Source organism: Oryzias latipes, chromosome 4 (assembly GCF_053564925.1).
Source record: "Oryzias latipes strain Hd-rR chromosome 4, Olatipes_Hd-rR_3.1".
Taxonomy (NCBI): domain Eukaryota; kingdom Metazoa; phylum Chordata; class Actinopteri; order Beloniformes; family Adrianichthyidae; genus Oryzias; species Oryzias latipes.
Genome location: NC_136240.1, coordinates 4,489,757 through 4,513,230, shown reverse-complemented (window position 1 = coordinate 4,513,230; position 23,474 = coordinate 4,489,757). Strand labels below are relative to the sequence as shown.

Sequence of the window (23,474 nt, the reverse complement as noted above, 5' to 3'; positions counted from 1 at the left end):
TTGTACCCAGAAGAACGGCTGACAATCGACAGATTATGGACCCTTTTTTATTTTCCCTTACAGCATTACTTTATTATAAATAAATAAAAACATAAAAAATACAAAAAAATAGTAAAACAAATGATTAATCAATTATTGAAAATGGTTAAATTGATTGACTTTTAATGATATTACTTCACTTGCTCCAAAAATCTATAAATTGATTCAAAAATCTTTCCTAATGTAATATAATTTTGCACATGTTTTTTACTTTTGATACTTGATGAAATTTTGCTATGAAAATCTCTGAAACAGTGTTTTGTCTATTTTACTGATATAGTATTTTTTTAATCATATCAATGACTTTTATAAGTAACATAATCTGCATATATTCTAGATCAGTGTTTTTCAACCTTTTCTGAGCCACGGCACACTTTAACCTTAAAAAAAATCCCGCGGCACACCAGCATCCAAAAATTAAAAAAAAAAAGGAGAAACTCATAGTCTGTATTGATCTACAGCCCCTCCACAATCTCACATGCATTTTTGAGATAATTGTTGCAGAAAAAGCTGGAAACTGCAGCTGTTTTTTTCTAAAAGATTCAATAAAAGTTAGGTTAGAAGATTTAAAAATAGTTTGATGTGTGTTCGTTGGTTTCAAGACGTTTAACAACATATCTCCGTATGCGCTATCACTCTCACAACCCAATGCATCATGGGAGATGTAGTGCATAAAACGGCCGGAGATCGGTTTTCGGAGCTTCATTGTTTTGTTCACTTGTTCCACCGTCTGACACCGGATTCTGTGGAAAGCTACAGCGCAAAAGACGAGCTTTAGCTGGTATTTTTGTTAGAACTGAGCGACTTTACGAGCTAAATCGGGACAAGGAAGTGAAGACTTTAAGCACTTCTGATTGGTCAGACTGATGACATGTGATTAAGCCTTCAAGATTGATTGGTAGAGACAGTCAAAGGGACGGGACTTTTCCCAAATACAGCCGGAGCTGCAGCTGAATCGCGGCACGGTCATTCTTATCAAAATGTCTTTAATAAAATAAAATAAACGCAAAGAAAAAGTATTTTACGATCTTTTATATTCCTAACTCCTCAGTGTTTTATCAGGGCCTGTTTGGATGAACACAGTGCTGAAATCCTGGAGATGGGAAATGTTTTTAGATCAGTTAATGAGGGCAATTTCCCACGGCACACCTGATCCTCTCCCATGGCACACTAGTGTGCCGCGGCACACTGGTTGAAAAACACTGTTCTAGATAACTGATCTGTACTTGCCATGTTGATTTCTGAAATAGTTATTTTTACATAATAATTAAGTAATTCATCTTTGGCATGTGCTTTATTGATACTTTACGATTCTTAATTCTGTCTGATAAAAGCTAGGAACCGGATATTGATAAATCATGTAATAAAATGGTTACAGTATAACGGGGTGGGATTATATAAATTCGCTTCCTTCCACTCCCTTTCAAGCAATATTTATTAATATGTCTAATTATCCTAAGTTTGATTATTTACTGTATGAATGTATAACTGATGATTGTATTGCTTTTGTGTATTATTTCTATTTGATTGCTTGAAATAAACCATTTCAAATCAAATCAAAAAAACCAAAACGATCACAATGGACAACACACGTGTGATGTCGTTAAAACTGATTAGTCCATCATTCCAGTCCAAGGTGTGTCTGTATGATTGTGTGTTTGTGTGGCCCTGCTACGGTGGCCAACAGGGCTCACACTACATACAAAAGAAAAAACGCAACGGCACTATCCGAAGCACAACGAATTCACCGCAACACAATGACATAACCGCATTCACCTCATTCATTCACCTCAGCACAACGGAAATGAGGACTTTTTTTTCCCCCTACCGGCGAGAAAAAAAAATTCAGTTTCAAACTATTGTTTTAGAATTCTGAGAAAAAAGTCAGAATTTTCTAAACTTAGTTGAAAAGCTCATTTGTTTTATTTATGATTTATTAATGTTTTATTTATTGATGGGTGGTTTGCAGGATCTCTGCAGCCCGATGAAGCTGTCGCCAACGGCGTCGGTATCCCTGCACCTGTCCACTTGAATCCTTTCTTCCTCCACCAAAGACAAGATCTCTACATTTGTGTGACGCTTCCGTCTGAGGAGGAGCACTTTTTGGGATTGTCAACGTTCTAATGCTAATATAACAGAGTATTTTCATTCATCTTTATTGTTTTATGTTGAAACGGGACGCTTCATCTGGAGGAGGGGGCGTATGTAACACTGTTTACTTCCTTCCGCATTGGTGTTCCATCCGAACACCAATGCATTTCATGACGTAAGATGACAAATGAAATTCAGGGTATGTGAATGAAAAGGAAAATAAAGGCTGCAGCAGTTCTCTACACCCAAACGTGTCTCTGAGCTTCTTATTTACATATAAAACTCCGCTTTACCGACACCAAACCCCAGAAAGCCGACTACACCGAGAATAATCTGATTTTAAGTCGCCAAAAGGTTCTGAAACTCTGTTTTTAAACCTATCCGGACATAAAGCTACACAAAGGCTCCACATATTTCCTCTTCTAGCTTAGCTCTGATAAACAAAAAACTTTGGTGTTTTTTCCTCGCTAATCTATGACTTTTATCTCGTAAATTCATGAGATTTTAAGTCATAAATTTATGAGATAAAAACTTGAATATTTATGAGTTTTTTTCTCGTAAGTTTACGACTTAAAAGTCGTAATTTAAAAAAAAAGAGACAAAGAGCGTTAGATGCAGATGTCACTATGTGGAGAGCTGTGTAAATTTATATTTTTAGACAATCGTATATTTGTAAGAAATTACGTTATCTAGTAAGAAAATACCCTAGTCTTGTCCAAATATCACGTAGCTCTCTGCAGCGCCGAATAGTTTGAAACTGAATTGGTTAGGGGGAAAAAAAGTCCTAATTTCCATTGTGCTGAGATAAATGCTATTACTGCAGTTATGTCGTAGTGTTGCGGGTAATTTCATTGTGCTTCGGGTAATGTTGTTGTGTTTTTTCTTTTGTATGTAGTGTGAGCCCTGTCGGCCACCGTACCCTGCAACAGACTGACGACCTGATTCAGTGGCTTCTGAAAATTGAAGGGAAATTAAATGTCTTTGATGCTTTTGTGTTTAGGTATATAAACGACTATGAAATAAGGAAAAAAATTCTCTTCAGAAAATGACTGTGACAAATTTTGAATGATTAAATTTTGAATCTTTTTGCAAGTTAAGTTTGGATTTAAATTCTTTTTGTCTTATTTTAGGGGTTCAATGGTCTAAAATTGACCCACAATTCTAAACAGCCAACTTCTTTTAGCAGCACTTCATTACAGTTATTCATTATAACTCGATTCAGACCAACATAAATCAAATCTAAATACTGATCAGTTAGATTAAATAAATTAATTTGCAGTAAAACCAAATCTGTTTACCAGGGTTCGTGCATGTATTTACCTCTTGCAGGTCTTTGACTCACTTTGGTATTCATCAGTTCATTTTGCCTTATTGAACAACAGAGCTGGAAGACCTCCAAATGTTTCCAGCAAACCAACACTGCCACTGCTTTCCTGGAATAACATTTCCCCCATTTTCCCAACACAGGAGGCTGGTGGAAAGCAGAGGCTGCTGTGTGTGTCTGAGTGTGTGCTTATTTGTTGTTGAAACACGGTTGTGATATATATGATATGATATGGTCACTTTTTTAGGCACACCTGACCAACTGCTTTTTAACAGAAATTTCTAATCAGTCAATCACATGGCCGCAACTTAATGCCGCAGTTCAAACTGAGCATCAGAATGAGAAAGGAAGGTGGTTGAAGGGGCATGGTTGTTGGTGCCAGACGGGCTGGTCTGAGGATTTAATAAACTGCTGATCTACTGGGATTTTCACCCACAACCATCTCTAAGGTTTACAAAGAATGGTCCAAAAAAGAGAAAATATCCAGTGAGCGGCAGTTCTGTGGACAGAAATACCTTGTTGATGTCAGAGGTCAGAGGAGAATATACAGACTGGTTCCGAAGAAAGACAACAAGAACTCAAAGAACCACTGGTTCCATCCGAAGTCTGTATCTCTGAATGCAGAACACGTCCAACCTGGAGGCAGACGGGCTACAGCAGCAGAAGACCACACCGGGTACCACTCCTATGAGCTAAGAACAGGAAAGTGAGGCTAAAATTCACACAGATTCACCAAAACTGGACAATAAAAGATGGAAAAACATTGTCTGGTCTGATGAATCTCCATTTTTGATGCCACATTCAGATGGTAGGGTCAGAATTTGGCATCAACAACATGAAAACATGGATCCATCCTGCCTTGTATCAATGGTTCAGGCTGGTGGTGGTAGTGTCATGGTGTGGGGGATATTTTTTGGCACAATTTGGGCCCCTTAAAACCAACTGAGCATGGTTCCAACATTACAGCCTACCTCAGTATTGTTGCTCACCATGTCCATCCCTTTCTGACCACAGTGTACCATCTTCTGATGGCTACTTCCAGCAGGATAAGGCGCCATGTTATAAAGCTGGAATCATCTCCGACTGGTTTCCTGAACATGACAATGAGTTCACTGGACTCAAATGACCTCACCAGTCACCAGATCTCAACCCAACAGAGCTAGGGCTGGGCATCACCAAGAATTTCCAGAATCAATTCGATTCACCAGAGCCTGGATCAATTTGATTCACGATTTTTTCTATTCTTTCGATCCACTCTAATTAATTAAATTCAATTTTAAATTTACATGGTTTACACATTTAGACATAGTTGTGTAGAAATACAGCAATCTATATATTTTTTGAAGATGTCTATATTCAACAAATGGTTACTTAAAAATAACGTTTCCTTAAAAGAGTTTGGAAAATTCATCCCTATGAGTATATACAGCTGTTCACGGAATGTATGTTTAGGTCGACCGAGCATTTGCATTAGCCGTTCTATGGGAAATTCCATTATACGTTAGCATAAAGCTAGCAGATTATGGATTTACTGTTGTTTTGTGTTAGGTCACCAGAAAAGGTAAGACATAAAAGATTGATCTCTACTTCTATGGATTGACTATTGATTTATTAAGTTTAGATCGATTCAGATTGATTGATCGATTTTTATCAACCCAGCCCTCAATAGAGCACCTTTGGGATGTGGTGGAACAGGAGATTGGCATCATGGATGCCGACAAATCTGCAGCAACTGGCTGATGCTTTCATGTTATTTTGAATCAAATTTTCTGAGGAATTTTTCCAGTACCTTGTTGAATCTATGTTACCAAGGATTAAGGCAGTCCTGAAGGCTAAAGGCGATTCAACCTGGTTCTAGCAACCTGGTGGACTTAAAAACGGCCGGTGAGTGTATGTTCCCAAAGATGTGTTTCATTGTCACATAAACACATCAAACTAACTTTTGTTTTCATTTAAACAAGGCAATGTAAGTTTTGCTACATAATGAGTAAGTGCTACTAAATGTTAATATGGAGAACTTTTGCACTTCAACCAAACTAATTTCACCCGGTTAACAATTAAACAATGCTTTTATATGTGTGTATGAATTAATAATAAAAGAAAAAAAACATTTAAAAGAAAAAAAAAAGTATCTTTCTTGTTTTCAGATAACTGGGGTGTAACAACTAGGTTTGCAGTCATTATCAGTTGTATAAAACATTTGTTTTTGGTTTCAGATTTTTTACTTTTGGCGCATCCTGCTGGAGTGTTTCTGCAACTACTTCGACAGATGCAAACTGTTGAAGTTCCTGCTTAAAAACCCCACCCTTTCTCCCCAGAGGGCTTATCCAGGACATACGTATATGGGCTGAGCAAAGGCAAAGAAAGGAGAGCTCAGCACACAGACACGTTTCCCTCCACTGAGCCATTTGAAATATGAGTGGAAATATTTCCACATGGGCCGCTCTTAACTTGTAACTTTGTCTGCACAAAGTCATCAGCTCTTATCTGAAAAGAATTGCAAAACAGCAATTATTCCAAGAAGATTGTGCATTTTCAGCTGTTGGTCATTGTGACTGTTGGAGTTGGCCAGTTTGTGGATTTTTTGCAAACTTCTCAAAAGGCACCTCAATGATGTGCCTGCCCAGTGTGAAAAAGTGTCATAACTGTGATAGTCTAGTTCATTTTAGTTGTAGGAGGTTTGACTAGCTATTTTCTGATATGTAACAGTTGTGTATTTTAACATAAAAAACTGATGTAAGAACGTCCACAAAACTGCCTTCAACTCCTTGGTATCACAGTCATATTTTAAGGTGTACATTTTACAAAACACAGCTTTAGCTGCATTATAGCCACATGACAGCAGTGCAATAAGAAACAGGACGTGGGATGGAATGCAAGCCTCTAATACGACTTAGGTAAATCTGTGACAAAGCTAAATCGCATAACTTTCTGTGTAAAAGCTTCTTTGTTACAGCTTCATTATTTTCCTAATAAAGGCCGGGTTTGCCTCAGGCCAGCTGTAATTTGAGTAATTCAGCAAAAAGGCAGCCAGACGGTAAGAGCCTTCTCCTCATTTTTTAAATCTATTTACGGTCTATTTTAAACAGTAATGACATTTTGCTAAATTTTGAATTTTCAATTTAATGAATACTATGGAACTCTTTTGATATTTAAATGAGAAGTATTCTGGATAGGATGACAACAGCTCTTTTATTTTCAGCATCTCTGTGAAATCTGCAGCAGGAGTAGAGCAGCTTTTGAAGATGGAGATTTTGGTCTTTTTGTTCTCTTTTTCTGCCCTTGGCATTCTTTATACTATGAACTCCATACCTGAGATGCAAGAGTAAGTGACACAATTATTATGCTTTAAAAAATAGCCTAAGGTTTTGGAAAATCATGTATGTTGTATATTTATTTATGTGATATATGTAAGTTTTCATGGAATGCATTATATTAAGATGGATACATAACTATAAAAATACATTCATAAAATATACATTTTTACCACTTCAAACCCAATAAAAAACAAATTGTAAAAAAGAATAAAAAAGGACGTGTTATTTAATGAGCCTCGAGATTTTTATGTAGTTACCTTTTTTCCACCAGTAGAGGACTCTGTATGCACATAACACTGATAGGACGTGCTTGTGTTACATGCATCTCATCACATGAAAGAATGATTTTGTTGAGAAGGAATTAACATTTAGTAACAGTAGCAGATAGAGTGGAAACATTCTAGAAGACCTTTCCCAGCTGTTACCATGATTTCTGATTCAAATTTTGATTGAGATATTTTGTATTTTACTGATTTCAGAGAATTTTTGCATGAAATTCTAAACAAGTGCTGGTTGTTCATTCCGAATCTGGAAGCTGATGGTCACATGACAGTTTTAACCGAAGCCAAACTCACCTCTTTGGTGAACATTTGAGTTGATTGTCCTTTCTTCTGTCAATGACTGTTACACCAGAATTTGATTTATTACTTATTAATAAACATGTCTGAGGCTTTAGTCAACAAACACACCATATTGTGTGCATAGTCGACTTGCATTGTTGAGCGGCAGAGGCACTTGTGTTGCTCTCCTGCTATTTGTTTCCCTCCTGTGGGCACACACAGGGAGTCTTCTAGGAGGCTGTTTGCTGGAAGATATCTTGGCCACATTAATCTTTCTCATGCAACTCAGTAGTACCTCTGAGCACTAAACACATAGGCCTTTGCTGAACCAACATGCTTTCTGCTCTCTGCCTGTGAATGACACAAGCTTTTTCACAATTTAAAGCTCTTTCTGAGTTTTCAGCCAAAGTGAGCTTTGAATCCATCAGGGAAAAGTTGTGAAAAAAAACCCTCTAAATATGGAATATTATTCATTTATACCTTCATTCATGTGCCAAGTATCATCTTTTTACATGTGTTATGTTACAAAACAGGCAAGTATGACTCTGGCTTTGTATCACAAAGCCTTTGAGTAAAAACAACCTCAGCAGCAGCACATGTGATCCTCACTGTATGTTACACATATATGAAATGAACTTTCTTTAATCTTAAATTGAAAGTTTTCTGAGCATCATATCATCTGTTTTGGATTTTGAGAAGATGTGCACAATGCACTGTTATGATTTATTAACCCTTCTGCTTCCACAGGCCGTGCGTGATCCTGGAGATTGGTGTTGCTGTGTTGGTGGTTGTCTTCCTGTTTTACTTCCTCATAACTCGTGGCAACCCACCTAAAGACATTCTATTCTTTGGTAATTAACACACATTTGCCCACTCACCTGCAATCACTGTTTTCACAATTACTGGCAACTGAAGGGTTAAGGCCTACTGTGTGTTGTTCTGGCCATCATAGAAGAATTTCTAGAACCTTCATCCCACTCCCCTTATCAGTGTTAAAACATGAATGGTATTTCATGTGAATTTACCTCATCAGGAAAAGCTCCTTAGACTGATCGGGATCAGAGCAAAGCTGATTCAGTCTTTTCTACAGCATAGCTCAACCAGATCCTTTGCAGACTAAAGATCACATTTAGAATTCCTTTACAATGAGCCTTTGCATTAACACAAAGTCTTTGACTGACCCAGCGGAAAAAGTGCAATTCCTTTTTCAATTGCTGGAAGAAAGCTTAGCTACCTATTTTAATGTGACATTAGGAGTTTGCCCTTTTAACTGGTTAAAATAGATACATTCAGTTCTGTGGTTCACTTGCTAAAATGTCTTGAATGCTGGAGGCTAGCTGCTCCTTCAAATCCAGCCAGTAGCTGGGTTAGACAAACTTTGAAATGGACAAAAAATTATTTACAAAGGTTGAAAGCAATTTAGAAGAAGTGAAGATCTTAAACTTTGAGAGGCAAGTTGTTGCGGCTAAGAAAGCTTTGTATCATCAGGAAACTCAACTGTTTTACTATTGAACAAGAATTTGCAAATGTCTCCAATTATCACCATAACTTAAATAAAAATCATGAGTGGGTAGCATTTGCATGAGTGCAAATACTGGTACATTTATATAAAACCTTTGAATATTTTATGATCAATGAAACATCTGCAGTTGTTTGGATGAGTGCCTAAAAAAATAAAGCGAATGAGTTGAAAAAAACTAATGGAAGACTGCCTAACCCTTCTGTCAAACTGTCTGTTTTCCAGTTCTCATTGCACTACTTGATGATGTTCACTTGGATCAAGTGTGTTCATTTGATCAGAATTTGGAAAACACCTCAGTCAGCTACTAAGGAGCAAGCAAGGCAGGTAGAGCTGGCAAACAGTCAGGGTGATGAAATCTGAAAGACCAGAGTTGGGCAGCCCTAAACCATAGCAATACTTTTTCCTTCATTTTTGTCAAAAATACTGTCTTTAATTTTCAGATAATAAACAAAACCACAGGTTTGTCAGTTGTTGAAACCATCATATTGTGCTGTAATTCTCAGTTAAAGTTGCTGTCACTGTGTGTCTTCTGGCATAGAGCCGTTTGAGGCCAAACTTAGATTCCTGTTGTTGCTTGATATATATCTCTTTGGTAATGTCTGAGCTTCAAAGCAAGAAATGTTATTTTCCAAGTTGTCCAATATTTCTTCCAAAAGATTTTCCAAATGTCATCCATCCATCCATCCATTTGGTGATGGTAAGCCACTCCAGTGGTACTGTCCCAACAGCAAGTCCCAGATGGTCCTTCTCCATGGCTTTGCTATACTTCTTTCAGGTCAGAGATTTTTTTCCCCACAGCCCCAGGTTTGGTAGGACTCCTATTTTAACTTGATAGCCTCCGTCAAACCTGGTGGTGTCTACGTTTGGGGATTGCCACTGTGACAGGTACCAAACACCTTGCAGCAACAGCACCAAACTGTCACAAAGACAATAGTGTTGGACAAAATACTCCATTGGAACTCCATGCATCCACACTCCGTCTGTCTGTTTGAAGTTACCCATACACTTCTCTTGAAAATGGCAAAAACATCACTTCAGCAGTTCATAACACCTTGCACTCATTAAACCTTTCTTTTACAGTCTTTGCAGAATTTTCTTTCACTTGTGTCATTGACCTGGTGAGCGCTTTGGAATATGACGGCATCATTTCTGGTTTTATGGAATTTTACCAAAAGACGGTAGGTTGTACGATCTGGTCTACAATCAAATACATGAGTTTGAACAAAAATCGTTTTCACTCAGCTAAATGCATAGCTCATGTAGAACGTTTCTACAAGTATTTACTGCTGTCCTTAAGCAATCTGAAGAGTTAACTTTGCATTTTTTTCCAGGGTGAACCCTACTTAGGAACATCTTATGCCATTATGATGTGTTACTGGGATGGAATAGCTCACTTTGCCATGTACTTGATGATGATCAGCAGGATAACGGATAGGTGGGTGATGAAAATTGTGGAAATCAAGCCACACCTTGTAATATTATTTTACGCACAACAGCAATCTACAGTCCCCTTCATACGTGAGAGATAGTCATAACCTAAAAACGGGCATTCACAGTACCTGGCAAATTTTAGCCTATTGAGACCTGAGCTGTTGTTTGATATGCCTTTTTTATTTTGTAGTCACAGGGCCACAGATAAACAGAGTTAACTAGAGTGGAAATAAAACCCACAACGTGATGCCCTCGAATGTGGATGCTAGGTCTAGAGAGGTTAACTCATTGTTTTTATGCTAATTTATTTCCACAAAATATGTTGTGGGTGCATTTAGCAGATCAAACCCACATAGGAGTCTGAACAAGACTGTTTTGATAAAAGAGTCAGGCAGTCCTGAAGCTCAGTCAGTGAGTTCAAGAGCTCAGTGCTTGTAGCCTTGAGCCAGGTGCCTCTGCAAAAATGCAATCTTTCAAACAATGCCAGCTTTGTAGATGTGTTGAGTGGAGCTTTGCATTCAGCTGGAGATTTCTGGGTTACTATGTTCGAAAATCATGGTTAACAATGCAATGTTTGTAAAATCTTTTCATTTCTTTGCAGTTAGTTTTTTATTTCTTATTTTTATTTTCAGAAAAGCGTTCCGGACCATGGGCTTATTCTGGGCTGGCTCCTTGTGTGCCAACATGAGTGTATTCATTACAGGGATAGTGGCAGGTAAGATTTCTTTTTGATCTTCCTTGGCACTGGTCTCATGATCACTAGCTTTAATCAAGCTGACATCTGTCCTGTCGCACGTCATCATCATCACAGCTCAGCCTGCCAACAAAGACCAGAACAAAACACATCACAGGCTAAAGCATTTGCTGTGGGCATTTTAAACTGCACTTGGTGTTGAGATGAAACCCAAAAATCAACTCTAAACTACTCATGTAGACAGTGATGGTAAAAGCTCATAGATGTTAATTTCTTGCAGGTAAATATGGATCTGAGGTCCAGCCAGCCTTCTGGCTGAATTTTCTTTTCCTTCTGATGCCTGTGTTGGGAGGGGTTCTACTGTTCACTCGACCTAAAGACAGACCACTAATTGGAGGATATAATGTGAGTAAAACATGTAAAAAGCTGCTTTTTGGTGTAAATAACAGAGCTTTGACCTGTTTATTTTGAGTGTATCAAACCAGCTTCACTCCTGGTGACTGAATTACCTCTATGCTGATTTGATGTCATTTACTGAAGTAGTATAATGTATTATCAGCTTAGAAAAGAATTGAAATTACTTTCTAATCCATTGATAGACCAGAAAAACCTCAGTCATGGTCATGCAACTGTTGGGCCTGTTGGCAGTGCTTAAGGTGTTCTACCACTGTTCCTTTTGCAGTTTAGATCAGGGGTGGGCAAAGCTTTTAACTTTTGACTCGTGGGGCACAAAGGGGCCTGAAATTTAACAGAAGGACCGGACCAGGAACAGATGCATGAACCCAACTCACAAGAGAAAAATAAAATGGAATTTGGATGAAAAGATGCTTAGATTTAGATTGAAGATTGATGAAGAGGCTTTAAAACAACATTTTAGAGGTTTTAATTCAAAACTGTGGCTTTTGTTCTCATTTTGGTGCCAATTGCACCAATGGCTTGATGTTTATCAGGGAAAAACACAAATGACAGAAATGCTGCATTCATGTGGTGTTGGAATGATTGAAAAAGGGTCTTTCTGACAGAAAACACGAATTAAAGTCAGAAAAACAACACATCTTCCACATGAATTGAGTATAATTTCCTGCAATTTATTTGTAGTGCATTATCTATGGGTAGACACTTTAATAATAACTAGAATTATCAATATCATTTTTCCAGTTTGGCAGGCCAGATTAAATAGTTTTACAGGGCACATGTGGCCCCCAGGCTATAGTTTTTCCACCCCTGGTCTCGATTGTCGACATGGATGTAAGGAGTGCAGTCAGGCCACTGGTTTTTTAATGGGGACTCCTGCACCATCTGAGCTTTTTTGATTGATGCTCCTAACAATGACAGCTATTTGTTTTCAAGAATCCCAGAACCACTTCGCTTCATATCTACAACCATATCTTCAAATTCATTAAGAAGCAATCAAAAGATAAACAACATGTCAGCCCGAACCATGATGCAGAGGAACAAATACATGACAGACATGTCCTGAGAAGTGGTAATGCCAGCCTCCAAAACAGAGGGGGGTATGAAAGAAGTTCATTCATTCATCTTCTACCATTTATTCCCTTTTGGGGTCATGGGGCTGTCGGAGCCTATCCCGGCCACTTGGGGGCAAAGGCAGGGGACACCCTGGACAGGTTGCCAGTCTGTCACAGGGTAGAGTGTCCGCAATCACACGCCCATGCACTCTCATAGTCACACCTAGGGACAAGTTAGGTTGACCAATTAACCAATGAAGCATGTTTTTGGGCGGTGGGAGGAAGCTGGAGTCCCCGGAGAAACCCCCCGCATGCATAGGGAGAACATGCAAACTCCACACAGAAAGGTCCCCTATTGATGTTCTGGTTCAGGTCCCCCAGCCGGGACTTGAACTTCTTGCTGTGAGGCAAGAGCGCTAACCACTACTCCACTGTGCAGCCCATGAAAGAAGGAGAAACAGAATTGAGAAAGAAGAAAAAAGGGAGTACAGGAAAAAGAGGAAAGAAAATACAGTTAATCAATCCAAAAAGAATAAAGAAATCAAAGTTCTATATCTAAATTCCGACCCAACTGCAGCCCCAAAAGCAGCAACATGTTGTTTAATTTTAAAGGTTGTTAATACACTTTTACTTTTAGAGTATTTTCTTCCTTTCTCCCATACTTGAAGTGAATACTGTTTTCTTTCTGCTCCTGTATCAAAATCATAATGGAACTATCAGTGTGCTGGAAGCCTCCTTCTGAGTCTTTCTTTTTTCTGTAGCAGGATTCTAGAACAAAATAAAAACAAAATACATAGATTCCTACTGAATTTCACACAATAGATCTTGTTGAAAAGTCTCAAAGTAAAGGTTTGGCCATGGGTCTTCTAGCCTGAGTCACCATATTTGCCGGAGAGGAGAGGCCCCTAATATCAATTGATCTCTGGATTCACAGCACTTTAATACATTTTCTAGAAAAGATGTGTTAACAGCTATTTTTAAACAAGCACAATTCTAGGTTTTGATATAAATCTTTTTATTTACGTGTCCTGTGCAGGAGCCGAGGAAGCAGATTAGAGCTGATGGCCTCTAGTGTTGGATAGATGTTACTGCAACTATAGGGCTTATTTAGCTTCAGACACTCACATATACAGTGGTCTCTCATTTATCTCAGGAGTTACTTTCTGAAAAAATAAGCGCTCCTTCCTGCAGTGAGGGCGTTTCAGTCTCTGACTGAAGGAACTGCTCAGAGCATCTATGGTCTTATGCAGAGGGTGATGAGGATGAAGAGGATTGTCCCTGATGGATTCCAGTTTCTGTAACCTCCTCCTCTTACCCACCTCATTCACAGACTCTGTGGGACATCCCAGAACAGAGCCAGATCTCACAGATCCTGTTCCTGTCATATGTAGATGGTAATCAAAAGGGCGGGGCCTGTCCACACGCACACTCAAATGTTACAAACATACCTGTTGGCTGAAAAAACCTTGACACACTGATATATGAACCTACATAAACCACAGATACAGATCAACTCACACTCACATACATGTATGTAAACATACAAACACACGTTCGGCATATACAGTATCATTCCTGCACACATACAAATATCCTGTTTGTGTAAAAGTGAGCTGGTAGATGCAGAGAATAAAAAAAAAGAGGGGGGGCTCCCGCTCACCACCAGAATGAGGTGAAGCAGAAGTACCCTCACGCATAGAGGCAATCCGCCCCCGGGGCAAAATGTTTCCTTTTTAATTTAATAGCAGGCCCACAGTCAGGAAAAGGTTGTCTTGTAGAATTTTTGCTGTCATTTCTGCTGATTGTTTACCAGTGAGACATTTGATCGAAGCTGACAAGGAATAAGATGTTACAAGTTCCTCTGGGAATTGTGGATATATTAAAGACAGACGCATTCACGTAAATTAATAATTTTTATTAAACACACATAAAGGAGTACTCAGTCTCATATATCCAATCGTTTTTTTTTGACCTAGCAGTTACAGAGCAGAGCTAAATTCCCAGCAGCAGTCAGGAGACTCAAACCATTGTAAACCCTGCACACAGGCGACCAAAATGCAGAGAAAAGTCACTGCAAGACCATCTCACATGTTCATGCTTAAACACAATCTGGTGCCAATTAACATGGGCGACAGAAATGATATTGTCCTGGAAGTGACCCAAAAAAAGAAGAGACAAAGAAACAAAAGGTTTTAAGCAGTTAGGCCACTGTACACTCCTAAAAGTGGACTAACTGCAGCAAAACTGCAAAAGGACAGCAGGTAGTGGTACGTGAATGACAGGAAACAAACATAATATAAACACAAACCCCCAAAAAAATCTATCATCTGTTAAAATACACTTTTATTTAAAAAGATCAAAAGCAATAAAATGCAGCATTCCAATTCACAAAGAGGTTGTCCTGTCATCTAAAATACACCATTTAAAAAATTATTTTAAATGCTGCCAAATCAAACATGATTATTAAAATGAAATCGTTCTTACCAAATTGGCTCACAACTGACACACAATTATTGTGGGCCCAGCAGTTGTCCTGGCCACCCACAAGAATCTGGCACTTTACCGCTCTTCCTATTGAAAAGGAATTAATGAGGACAACAGTAACAGAGGTTGTATCCGTTTTCCTTCGCTACTAGTAAACTATACAGTGCGTTCGCCATTTTGTAGTGTTGTCTCTATCTACATTTCCAAAATCCAACCCTAACCCTAGAAATTTCCCAGAAATCTCTGAAAAAAAACAGATCATCGATGTTCATTAGATTGGCAAATATAGACCACAATACATAGTCTTTTGATGTTTTTGTGTATTAAAAAATGTATTTTTTTTAAACCATTCATGTTTTCATCAGAACACAGTGGATTCATAAGTAGCTGTCGTAAAATGCTTGTATTTATTACATTTTTACTTTGTGAATTCTGTGACGTCATATTTGTCGTTTATAAAAAGAAAAAACTGAAAAGAAAGGCAAAATCCAGAAAAGAGAGGGAAAAAAGGCAATACTGACAGCTCGTCCCACATGGCTGAAAAGGACAACATGGCTGAGATGCTAGCCGAACTAAAAAACCTACATATAGAGCACATGGATGCTTCCCAGGAGACTGAAGCCTTACTGTCTAGAGTGGAATCTACCCTCCAAGACGTCCTGGAGCGCACCTCCAAATTGGACCGCCGAAACTGAACAGAGGGTGAGCGACATGGAGGACAAAACACTCTGACATGATCGAGCAATAATCTGCTACTTGTTACATAGGGATGTGTGAAGAATAGTTAGAACCTGCCTTTAACTTTTATTACACTAAAGCACAGCCAAGCTATTTTTCTCAAAAATTAACAGTAAGCAAAAAATAAATAAATGACACAATGGTCAGAATAATAAATGGAAATAAATAGTGCAAACAGTACAAACTGAGGATGATCAAGGTGCAGATAGTGGACTGGTGACTGGACATATAAGTGAAAAGTTTAAGGAAGGAGAAGTTAAAAACTGTTCATGAGTCTGCCTGCAGAGGGAAAGAAACTGTTCTTGTGTTGTGAGGTTCTGGTCCTGATGGACCTTAGCCTCCTGCCCGACGGGAGTAGTTCAAGTAGACCATATCCAGGATGAGAAGGATCGGCTGCACGCCCCCGGGTTCTGGACACGTAAAGGTCCTGGACAGATGGAAGGCTCCAGCCAATTACCTTCTCAGCTGAGCGCACAATACGCTGTAGTCTGTTTCTGTCCCTGGTTGTAGCTCCGGCATACCACACTGTGATGGAGGAGGTGAGGATGGGTTCTATGATTGCTGTGTAGAGCTGCACCATCATCTGGGCCGGCAGCTTGGCTTTCTTCAACTGCCACAGGAAATACATCCTCTGCTGGGCCTTTTTGAGCAGAGAGCTGATGGACGGCTCCCACTTGAGGTCCTGAGTGATGGTGGTGCAGAGGAAACAGAAAGAGTCCACTATGGTGATGGGAGAGTCTGTCGGGATGAGAGGGGATGAGGGGGCTGTGACTTTCCTGAAGTCTACTATCATCTCCATTGTCTTCTGGGTGTTCAGCTCCAGGTTGTTGATGCTGCACCACAACACCAGCAATTCCACCTCCCTCCTATAGGCAGACTGATCATCGTTAGAGATGAGTCCGATGAGGGTGGTGTCATCCGCAGACTTGATCAACTGGACAGAGTCATGGCTGGAGGGGCAGGAGTTGGTGTACAGGGAGAAGAGCAGAGGAGAAAGTACACAGCCCTGTGGAGATCCTGTGCTGATAGATAGGGTGGTGGAGATATTCTTCCCCAGCCGCACACACTGCCTCTGGTCCATAAGAAAGTCAGTGATCCACCTGCAGGTGGAGTCAGGTACGTTTAGCTGGAGGAGCTTTTCCTGGAGCAGAGAGGGGAGGATAGTGTTGAATGGCGAGCTGAAGTCCATGAACAGGATCCTAGCATAGGTTCCCGGGGAGTCCAGATGCTGCAGGATGAAGTGGAGGTCCAGGTTGATAGCGTCATCTACAGACCTGTTGGCTCTGTAAGCAAACTGCAGAGGGTCCAAGAGGGGGGAGGTAAAGGACTTGAGGTGGGGGAGGACCAGGCGCTCGAACGACTTTATGACAACAGACGTAAGTGCCAAAGGGCTGTAGTCGTTACGACCAGTTATGCGGGGCTTATTGGGGACAGGGATGATGGTGGACAGCTTGAAGCAGGCCGGGACATGGCAGGACTCCAGGGAGGTGTTTAAAATGTCTGTGAAGACCTTTGCCAGTTCACCTGCACAGTGTTTCAGGGTGGCAGGGGAGATGCCATCTGGGCCCGGAGCCTTCCGTGACTTTTGCTTACGGAAAAGCTTGAAAACCTCCTCTTCTGTCACTGAGAAGACAGTGGTAGGGGAGAGGTGGTCCAGAAGGGTCATACTGTCCTCAGTGAGTGGGGGAGGAATGTGACTCCAAAGTTGCTGAGTAAACCTGTGCAGTTGGGGGGTGTGGTGGAGGAGGGGTGTGGGACTTCAAACCTGGCATTAAAGGTGTTAAGCCTCTCAGCCAGTTGTAGATTTTCAGCAGCATGACACCGCATGCACTGCACTGCACGCACTGCACTGCACGCACTGCAAGCTCCAGGCTTGTAGTTGGTGATTTGCCTAAGCCCTCTCCAACCAGAGGCGACGTTGTTATCGGAGAATTGCTCATCCAGGCGATTATTGTGCCGAGTTCTCACCAGTTCCACCTCTTTTGAGAACTGGTACTTAGCACCCTTATAGCTCTCTTTGTCTTTGGCTCTGTAGGCAGCTTCCTTCTCCTTCCCCAACTGTCTCAGTCTGGGTGTGAACCAGGGTTTGTCGTTGTTATAGGTAACCCTGGTTTTTGTTGGGATGATGCTGTCCTCACAGAACTGAATGTCTGACGTCACAGTGTCTGTGGAATCATCCAAACTGTCTGTGGCAGCTCTAAACACATCCCAGTCCGTTTTGTCCAGACACATGTGAAGCTCCTTCACTGCCTCGCTGGTCCACATGTTAGAAGAGAAGTCCTCACTGTAGGTTTAGAGAGCTTCAGCTTTTGCCTGTCTGCTGGGATAAGGTGAATCAGGGCACAGCTCTGTAAGCCACACTGACTGTTGTGTAGCAGTGATCCAACGTGTTCTGCTCTCTTGTTGGGCATTTAACAATTGTCTGTATCTGGGCAGCTCCTGGCTCAGATTCCCTTTATTAAAATCCCCATAAATTAAAGAGTCCGGGAAGGTTCGTTCCACACAGAGAATCTGTTAGCGAGGGCGCGGTGGGCCTCGTGCATGTCCGTGCACGGCGGGATGTAAACAGCGGCCAGAATGAATAAGGCAAACTCACGTGGGGAGTAGAAAGGTTTGCAGTTTATGAAGATATTTTCCACCTCTGACAATGAAACCCCACCATTCTAGCCCCCCAGATCCATTAGTCCGGTTCTTCGACTTCAGAATTAAAGACAGAATCCTCCAAACAGCATGGAAAAAGCGGGAATTGACATACAAAGAACAACGGATTTTCTTTGACCAGGACTGCACAGCAGATGTGCAAAAGAAATGCAAACAAGTGCGAGAGATGATCAAACAGCTGCGAGAGAAAAAAAGGGAAAGCCCAATGCCCATTTCCTGCACAGCTGAAAATCCACCTGCAATTTGGCATCAAAACCTTTACCACCCTTGTAGATACAGCCCGACCCTCCGAGAGATGGGAATTGGTGTGAAAGAAGAGCAACGGTGTAACACTCTACCGTTCATTTAGAGCCTTGTAATTGTCGCAGGTTGACTTTTGAATCTAAATGAACAAATGAACAACCAATTAAATCAAGATCTACTCTTTATCCAACACAATTCTCAGTTTCTAGTCACAAGAGGGGTTTGCTAACTGTGACTGACATAGGTCATTAACTGTTGGGCCTTTGGACTGGGCCTCGGATATCTCTGCTAAATCGGTGGAACTCTTCCTAGTGATCTTTAGGCGTGGAGCAGACCTGTTTTCATAATGTTCACGGGTCTGTGGTAGGGTGTTAGAATCTATGGTTCCTACTTCTGGTTCCCAAACCCTTAGGCGTCAGGAACCTGATTGAGACATCCCTTCCTGTAGAGCACTTTAAAGTTGAACTGCTATAAACGTAACGTCAAGTGTGTCAAACGGGAAGATGGCCTTGGACAATTCAATGCCCATGATAATGCTGCATGGTCTGTATATACGAGAAACTCCTGCCCTTCTAGGTAGTGTCACCATTTCTCCACTGCCCAAACTACAGCCAAACACTCCTTCTCGGTGGTAGAATAGTTATTTTCTGGACCATGAAGCATTCTGGAAGCATAACCATGTGAAATTGGAAAGGAGCACTGGGTTAGGTTAAATTAAAACAGGAGGGCTTTGTAAAGCTTTTTTCAACATATCCATCCTGACCTGGTATTCCTCAGTCCATCTCCACTCAACCCCCCCCTTTTATTTTAATTATGCAAAGTGAGGTATGAACTTGTGCTACCATCCTACTAACCCTAAGAAGCGTTGGAATGATCTTAGGTCCTTGGGAGCAGGGAAATTGGTTACTGCTTGGGTCTTATCTGGATCAATCTCCACACCTTTCTCTGACACTAGGTGACCCAAAAACTTCAACTGCCTTTTGTAAAAATGACACTTCTTCATATTTAAATTAAGATTGGCTGCCTTCTGTCATGATATCACTAGACTTGGCAGACCCAGATGCTGGAAACCGCAAGAAAACCCAGAGGAGCGTAAGGTTATAAAAGATGATTTAATTTACAGTCAGAGATTTTGATGGTAAACTTGAAGGGTGAATTCTGATGGCAACAGGAATGTTGAGGATCAGGAATCTTGGCTTGGAGGCGAGGCGCAGCTGGAGGGTACGGCAGTAGAGGATCAGGAGAGCTTGGTTTGAACTGGATTCGTGGCCTGAAGGTGAAACATGGAATGACGACGATGACCAGGTAAACACTCGTGGTGATCTTTTCCTGTAGGTGAGGCATAAGGAGAAGAATTAGCGAGATGTAAGCAGGCATGAACGATATACAAGAGGCGACCAGACAATGCACTGTAAAGGAACAACAAACTGGCACGGGATACTGGCACTGGATCTCCTTATGAGGCTGCAGGCTGATGAGGTGAGTGGAGACAGCTGGTCACGTTGGAAAACAGAGCAGAGAGGGGAGGGGGAGGAGAGCTGCCAGAGGCACCATGACAGTACCCCCCCTCTCAACGACCGCCCCCTGGCGGTCCAGGACGCCGGTCCGGGTGGGCATGGTAGAAGTCGTCTATGAGGGCATGGTCCAGGATGAGGGAACGGGAGATCCAGGAGCGTTCATCTTTACCATAACCCTCCCAGTCCACCAGGAACTGGAGGCCACGACCACGGCACTGGACGTCCAACTCCCGGCTTACATTGAAGGCCGGGGCGCCATCGATGACATGGGCGGTTGGAGGGGAAGCGGACGGCGGGCACAAAGGGCTTTCATTAACGGGCTTAATTTGAGAAACATGGAAGGAGGGATGAAGCTTGAGGGTTGCTGGTAGCTGGAGGCGGACACATGAAGGGTTGATGATGCGGTCTATGACATAGGACCGATGCAGCCACGAGGTAACTTACGGGAGGTAGCCTGGATGGGGATGTTCCGCGACGAAAGCCAAACCTTCTGTCCAGGTTGGTAATTGGGTCCCACCACCCTGTGGCGATTAGCTATCTGGCAGTTCCTCTCCTTGGTGGGGAGGAGAGCGGCCCTGGCCTGGGGCCAAATCCTTTGGCACCGCTGGACGTGGGGCTGAACCGAGGGTACTGCGAGATTGAGTTCCTGTGATGGAAACAGAGGTGGTGAGAACCCCTAAGGCGGCTTCAAAGGGAGACATCCCCGTGGCGGTAGATGGGTGAGTATTATGGGCATACTCTACCCATACCAGGTACTTGGACCAGTCAGCACTATTTTGGGCAGCCTTCCACACCTGGGAAATGAATTGAGGACTGCAGTCCGAAACAATGTCAGTGGGAATGCCATGATGGCGGAATACTTGATTGACCAAGATATCTCAGTGACAGACGGGACCCACGACAGACACCTGCAACTTTTTGAATACAGTGGCCAAATCTTTCCAATGGTCCTCTTTCATCTTTGAATACACAATGATGTTGTCTATGTATACAAAACATATCCGTCCTCTCAACTGTCCTAAAAGTTTCTCCATCAACCATTGAAATGTAGCTGCTGCATTCCACAATCCAAAAGGCATGGATTTGATTTGGAAAAGGCCCGGGTGTGTTGTAAAAGCAGTGACTGGTTTACTTCTGTCATTCATCTCCACCTGCCAATAACCTGCCTGGAGGTCTAAGGAGCTAAACCAGGAGGTATCTTTCAGTGACTCCAAGATGTCATGAACAAGTGGCATAGGATATGCATCAGGCAGGGTCTTGGCATTGACTTTTCTGTAATCCACACAAAACCGGTAGGATCCCTCAGGTTTGATCACTAGAACTACAGGAGATGACCAGGCCGACTGCGATGGCTATATGATGTTTTCTTGCAGCATTTTTTCTACATGTTCTTCGATTACCTTCTTCTTTAAAGGAGAAATTCTGTAAGCTCTACTTCTGACTGGTACGTCATCCTTTAAGAAAAAACTGTGTTTCTCCACATTGGTCTTCCCTAAAACTCCTGATGTGACTGTAGGCCAATCATCAAACAGGGTTTCAAGCAACTCAGGAGAGTCTGTGTCATAGGTCACAGGGTCAGGCGTGGTGGTGGCCTCTCAACAAGGAGGAAGTTTCCCTGGCTGAAGGGCATAGTACAGCTGAACTGCTGGAAAGGAGGGATTGGCTGAGTAGTTATCTCTGGACAACACATGCGCTGGAGAACTGAACTCATGATACACATAACCTTGGTCAGATCTTATGCTGTATGAATTCTTAGTTAGCTTGAGAATGGCCCCGGATCTCGAAAGAAAATCCAAACCAAGGATTAACAAAAAGCAAGGTGTACATCTTCCATTATATGGACAGACAATGGCCACTGTCCCTCTTGACCTTCCAAACAAACAGTCTTTTTTCCAAGGGCGTGATGCACTGTTCCATCTGCCATGACAAATCATTGTCTTTCAGCTGGTTGAATGCTTTCCTTGTTCTAATAGCTAATTCTCTCCATATACCGTTCCCCATCAATGTAAAAGTGCCCCCAGTGTCCACTACAGCCTCTACTTTCACCCCCCGTATGGTGATTGGGATCATTAAAAGTTTCGGCTCACGACCTTTATGTGGGTTTTGTTTTCCCACTGTGACCCCTATTGCTCCCTTTGGCATAATTTTCCGGTCAGTTTGTCTTTTGGGTGGTCTTTCAGCACCGGCATGCACCTTCTGCCAGTACTCTTTAGCTCCTGAACAGTCCTTCTCCACCATTGAACCTATTTTCACCAGCTGGGCTCCCAATGAAACGGTCCCACACAGACAGCCGGCCACCTTGGGGTTGATGTTATCAAGTATCAACTATCTCTTCCTCTGTCTTGTCGCGTTTCCACTTTAGACACAAAGCCCTATAGTCATAGGTAAAGTCACGTAAACACCTTTCCAGTCTCTGCATGGTTGTACATAATTGCTCTTCCACTTCACTTAAATAATCAGTTGGAAAACAGATAGAAAAGCCTCCTCGAATGACAACCAATAATGCACAATAGGTTTAGTGGTATTTCATACAGAAGTCACCTCACAACACACACACAGACACACACACGCACACATCGGGTAACATTTTTTAAAATAAGGATAAACTGATGATTAAAACAGACTGTTTCCTCAGTAGGAATGAGTGAATGGGTATCTGGCTGATTTGAAGTTTTTTTGGGCTGATGCAAATAGAGTTCAACTGATAGTGGAAAGGATTTTCCCGCCTGGATGGAGTTTTTTTCCTTCCCTTATTTTATCCAAACCCTCATTTTGTACTCTATTTTCACTTTATTTTTATCCTTTTAAGCAACTTTAGTTTAGCTAATTGCTTGTGTTTAGCTAAACAACACATTGTGCATTTCTGGAGCACTCTCCACTGTTAACATTAGAACTGGCTGATTTGAAGTTTTTTTGGGCTGATGCAAATAGAGTTCAACTGATAGTGGAAAGGATTTTCCCGCCTGGATGGAGTTTTTTTCCTTCCCTTATTTTATCCAAACCCTCATTTTGTACTCTATTTTCACTTTATTTTTATCCTTTTAAGCAACTTTAGTTTAGCTAATTGCTTGTGTTTAGCTAAACAACACATTGTGCATTTCTGGAGCACTCTCCACTGTTAACATTAGAACTGGCTGATTTGAAGTTTTTTTGGGCTGATGCAAATAGAGTTCAACTGATAGTGGAAAGGATTTTCCCGCCTGGATGGAGTTTTTTTCCTTCCCTTATTTTATCCAAACCCTCATTTTGTACTCTATTTTCACTTTATTTTTATCCTTTTAAGCAACTTTAGTTTAGCTAATTGCTTGTGTTTAGCTAAACAACACATTGTGCATTTCTGGAGCACTCTCCACTGTTAACATTAGAACTCATAATAGACTTATT

At 41.3% G+C, this 23,474-nt stretch overlaps 1 protein-coding gene and 1 long non-coding RNA gene across 2 annotated transcripts in view; one reads left to right on the top strand and one right to left on the bottom strand.

Annotated features, from left to right (window-relative positions):
* The first annotated feature begins 6,269 nt into the window (after nt 1-6,269).
* tm6sf2b (transmembrane 6 superfamily member 2b) overlaps nt 6,270-23,474 on the top strand; it is a 25,756-nt gene continuing 8,551 nt past the window's right edge. The window contains exons 1-8 of the mRNA XM_078945502.1: nt 6,270-6,351; nt 6,433-6,491; nt 6,657-6,779; nt 8,079-8,182; nt 9,934-10,031; nt 10,185-10,288; nt 10,917-10,999; nt 11,259-11,383. Coding sequence (XP_078801628.1) covers nt 6,700-6,779; nt 8,079-8,182; nt 9,934-10,031; nt 10,185-10,288; nt 10,917-10,999; nt 11,259-11,383 — 594 coding nt within the window. The 5' untranslated portion in view covers nt 6,270-6,351; nt 6,433-6,491; nt 6,657-6,699. The remainder of the gene's footprint in view (nt 6,352-6,432; nt 6,492-6,656; nt 6,780-8,078; nt 8,183-9,933; nt 10,032-10,184; nt 10,289-10,916; nt 11,000-11,258; nt 11,384-23,474) is intronic.
* LOC144991826 (uncharacterized) overlaps nt 20,605-23,474 on the bottom strand; it is a 25,645-nt gene continuing 22,775 nt past the window's right edge. The window contains exon 3 of the long non-coding RNA XR_013655455.1: nt 20,605-20,736. This is a non-coding gene — a long non-coding RNA (uncharacterized LOC144991826). The remainder of the gene's footprint in view (nt 20,737-23,474) is intronic.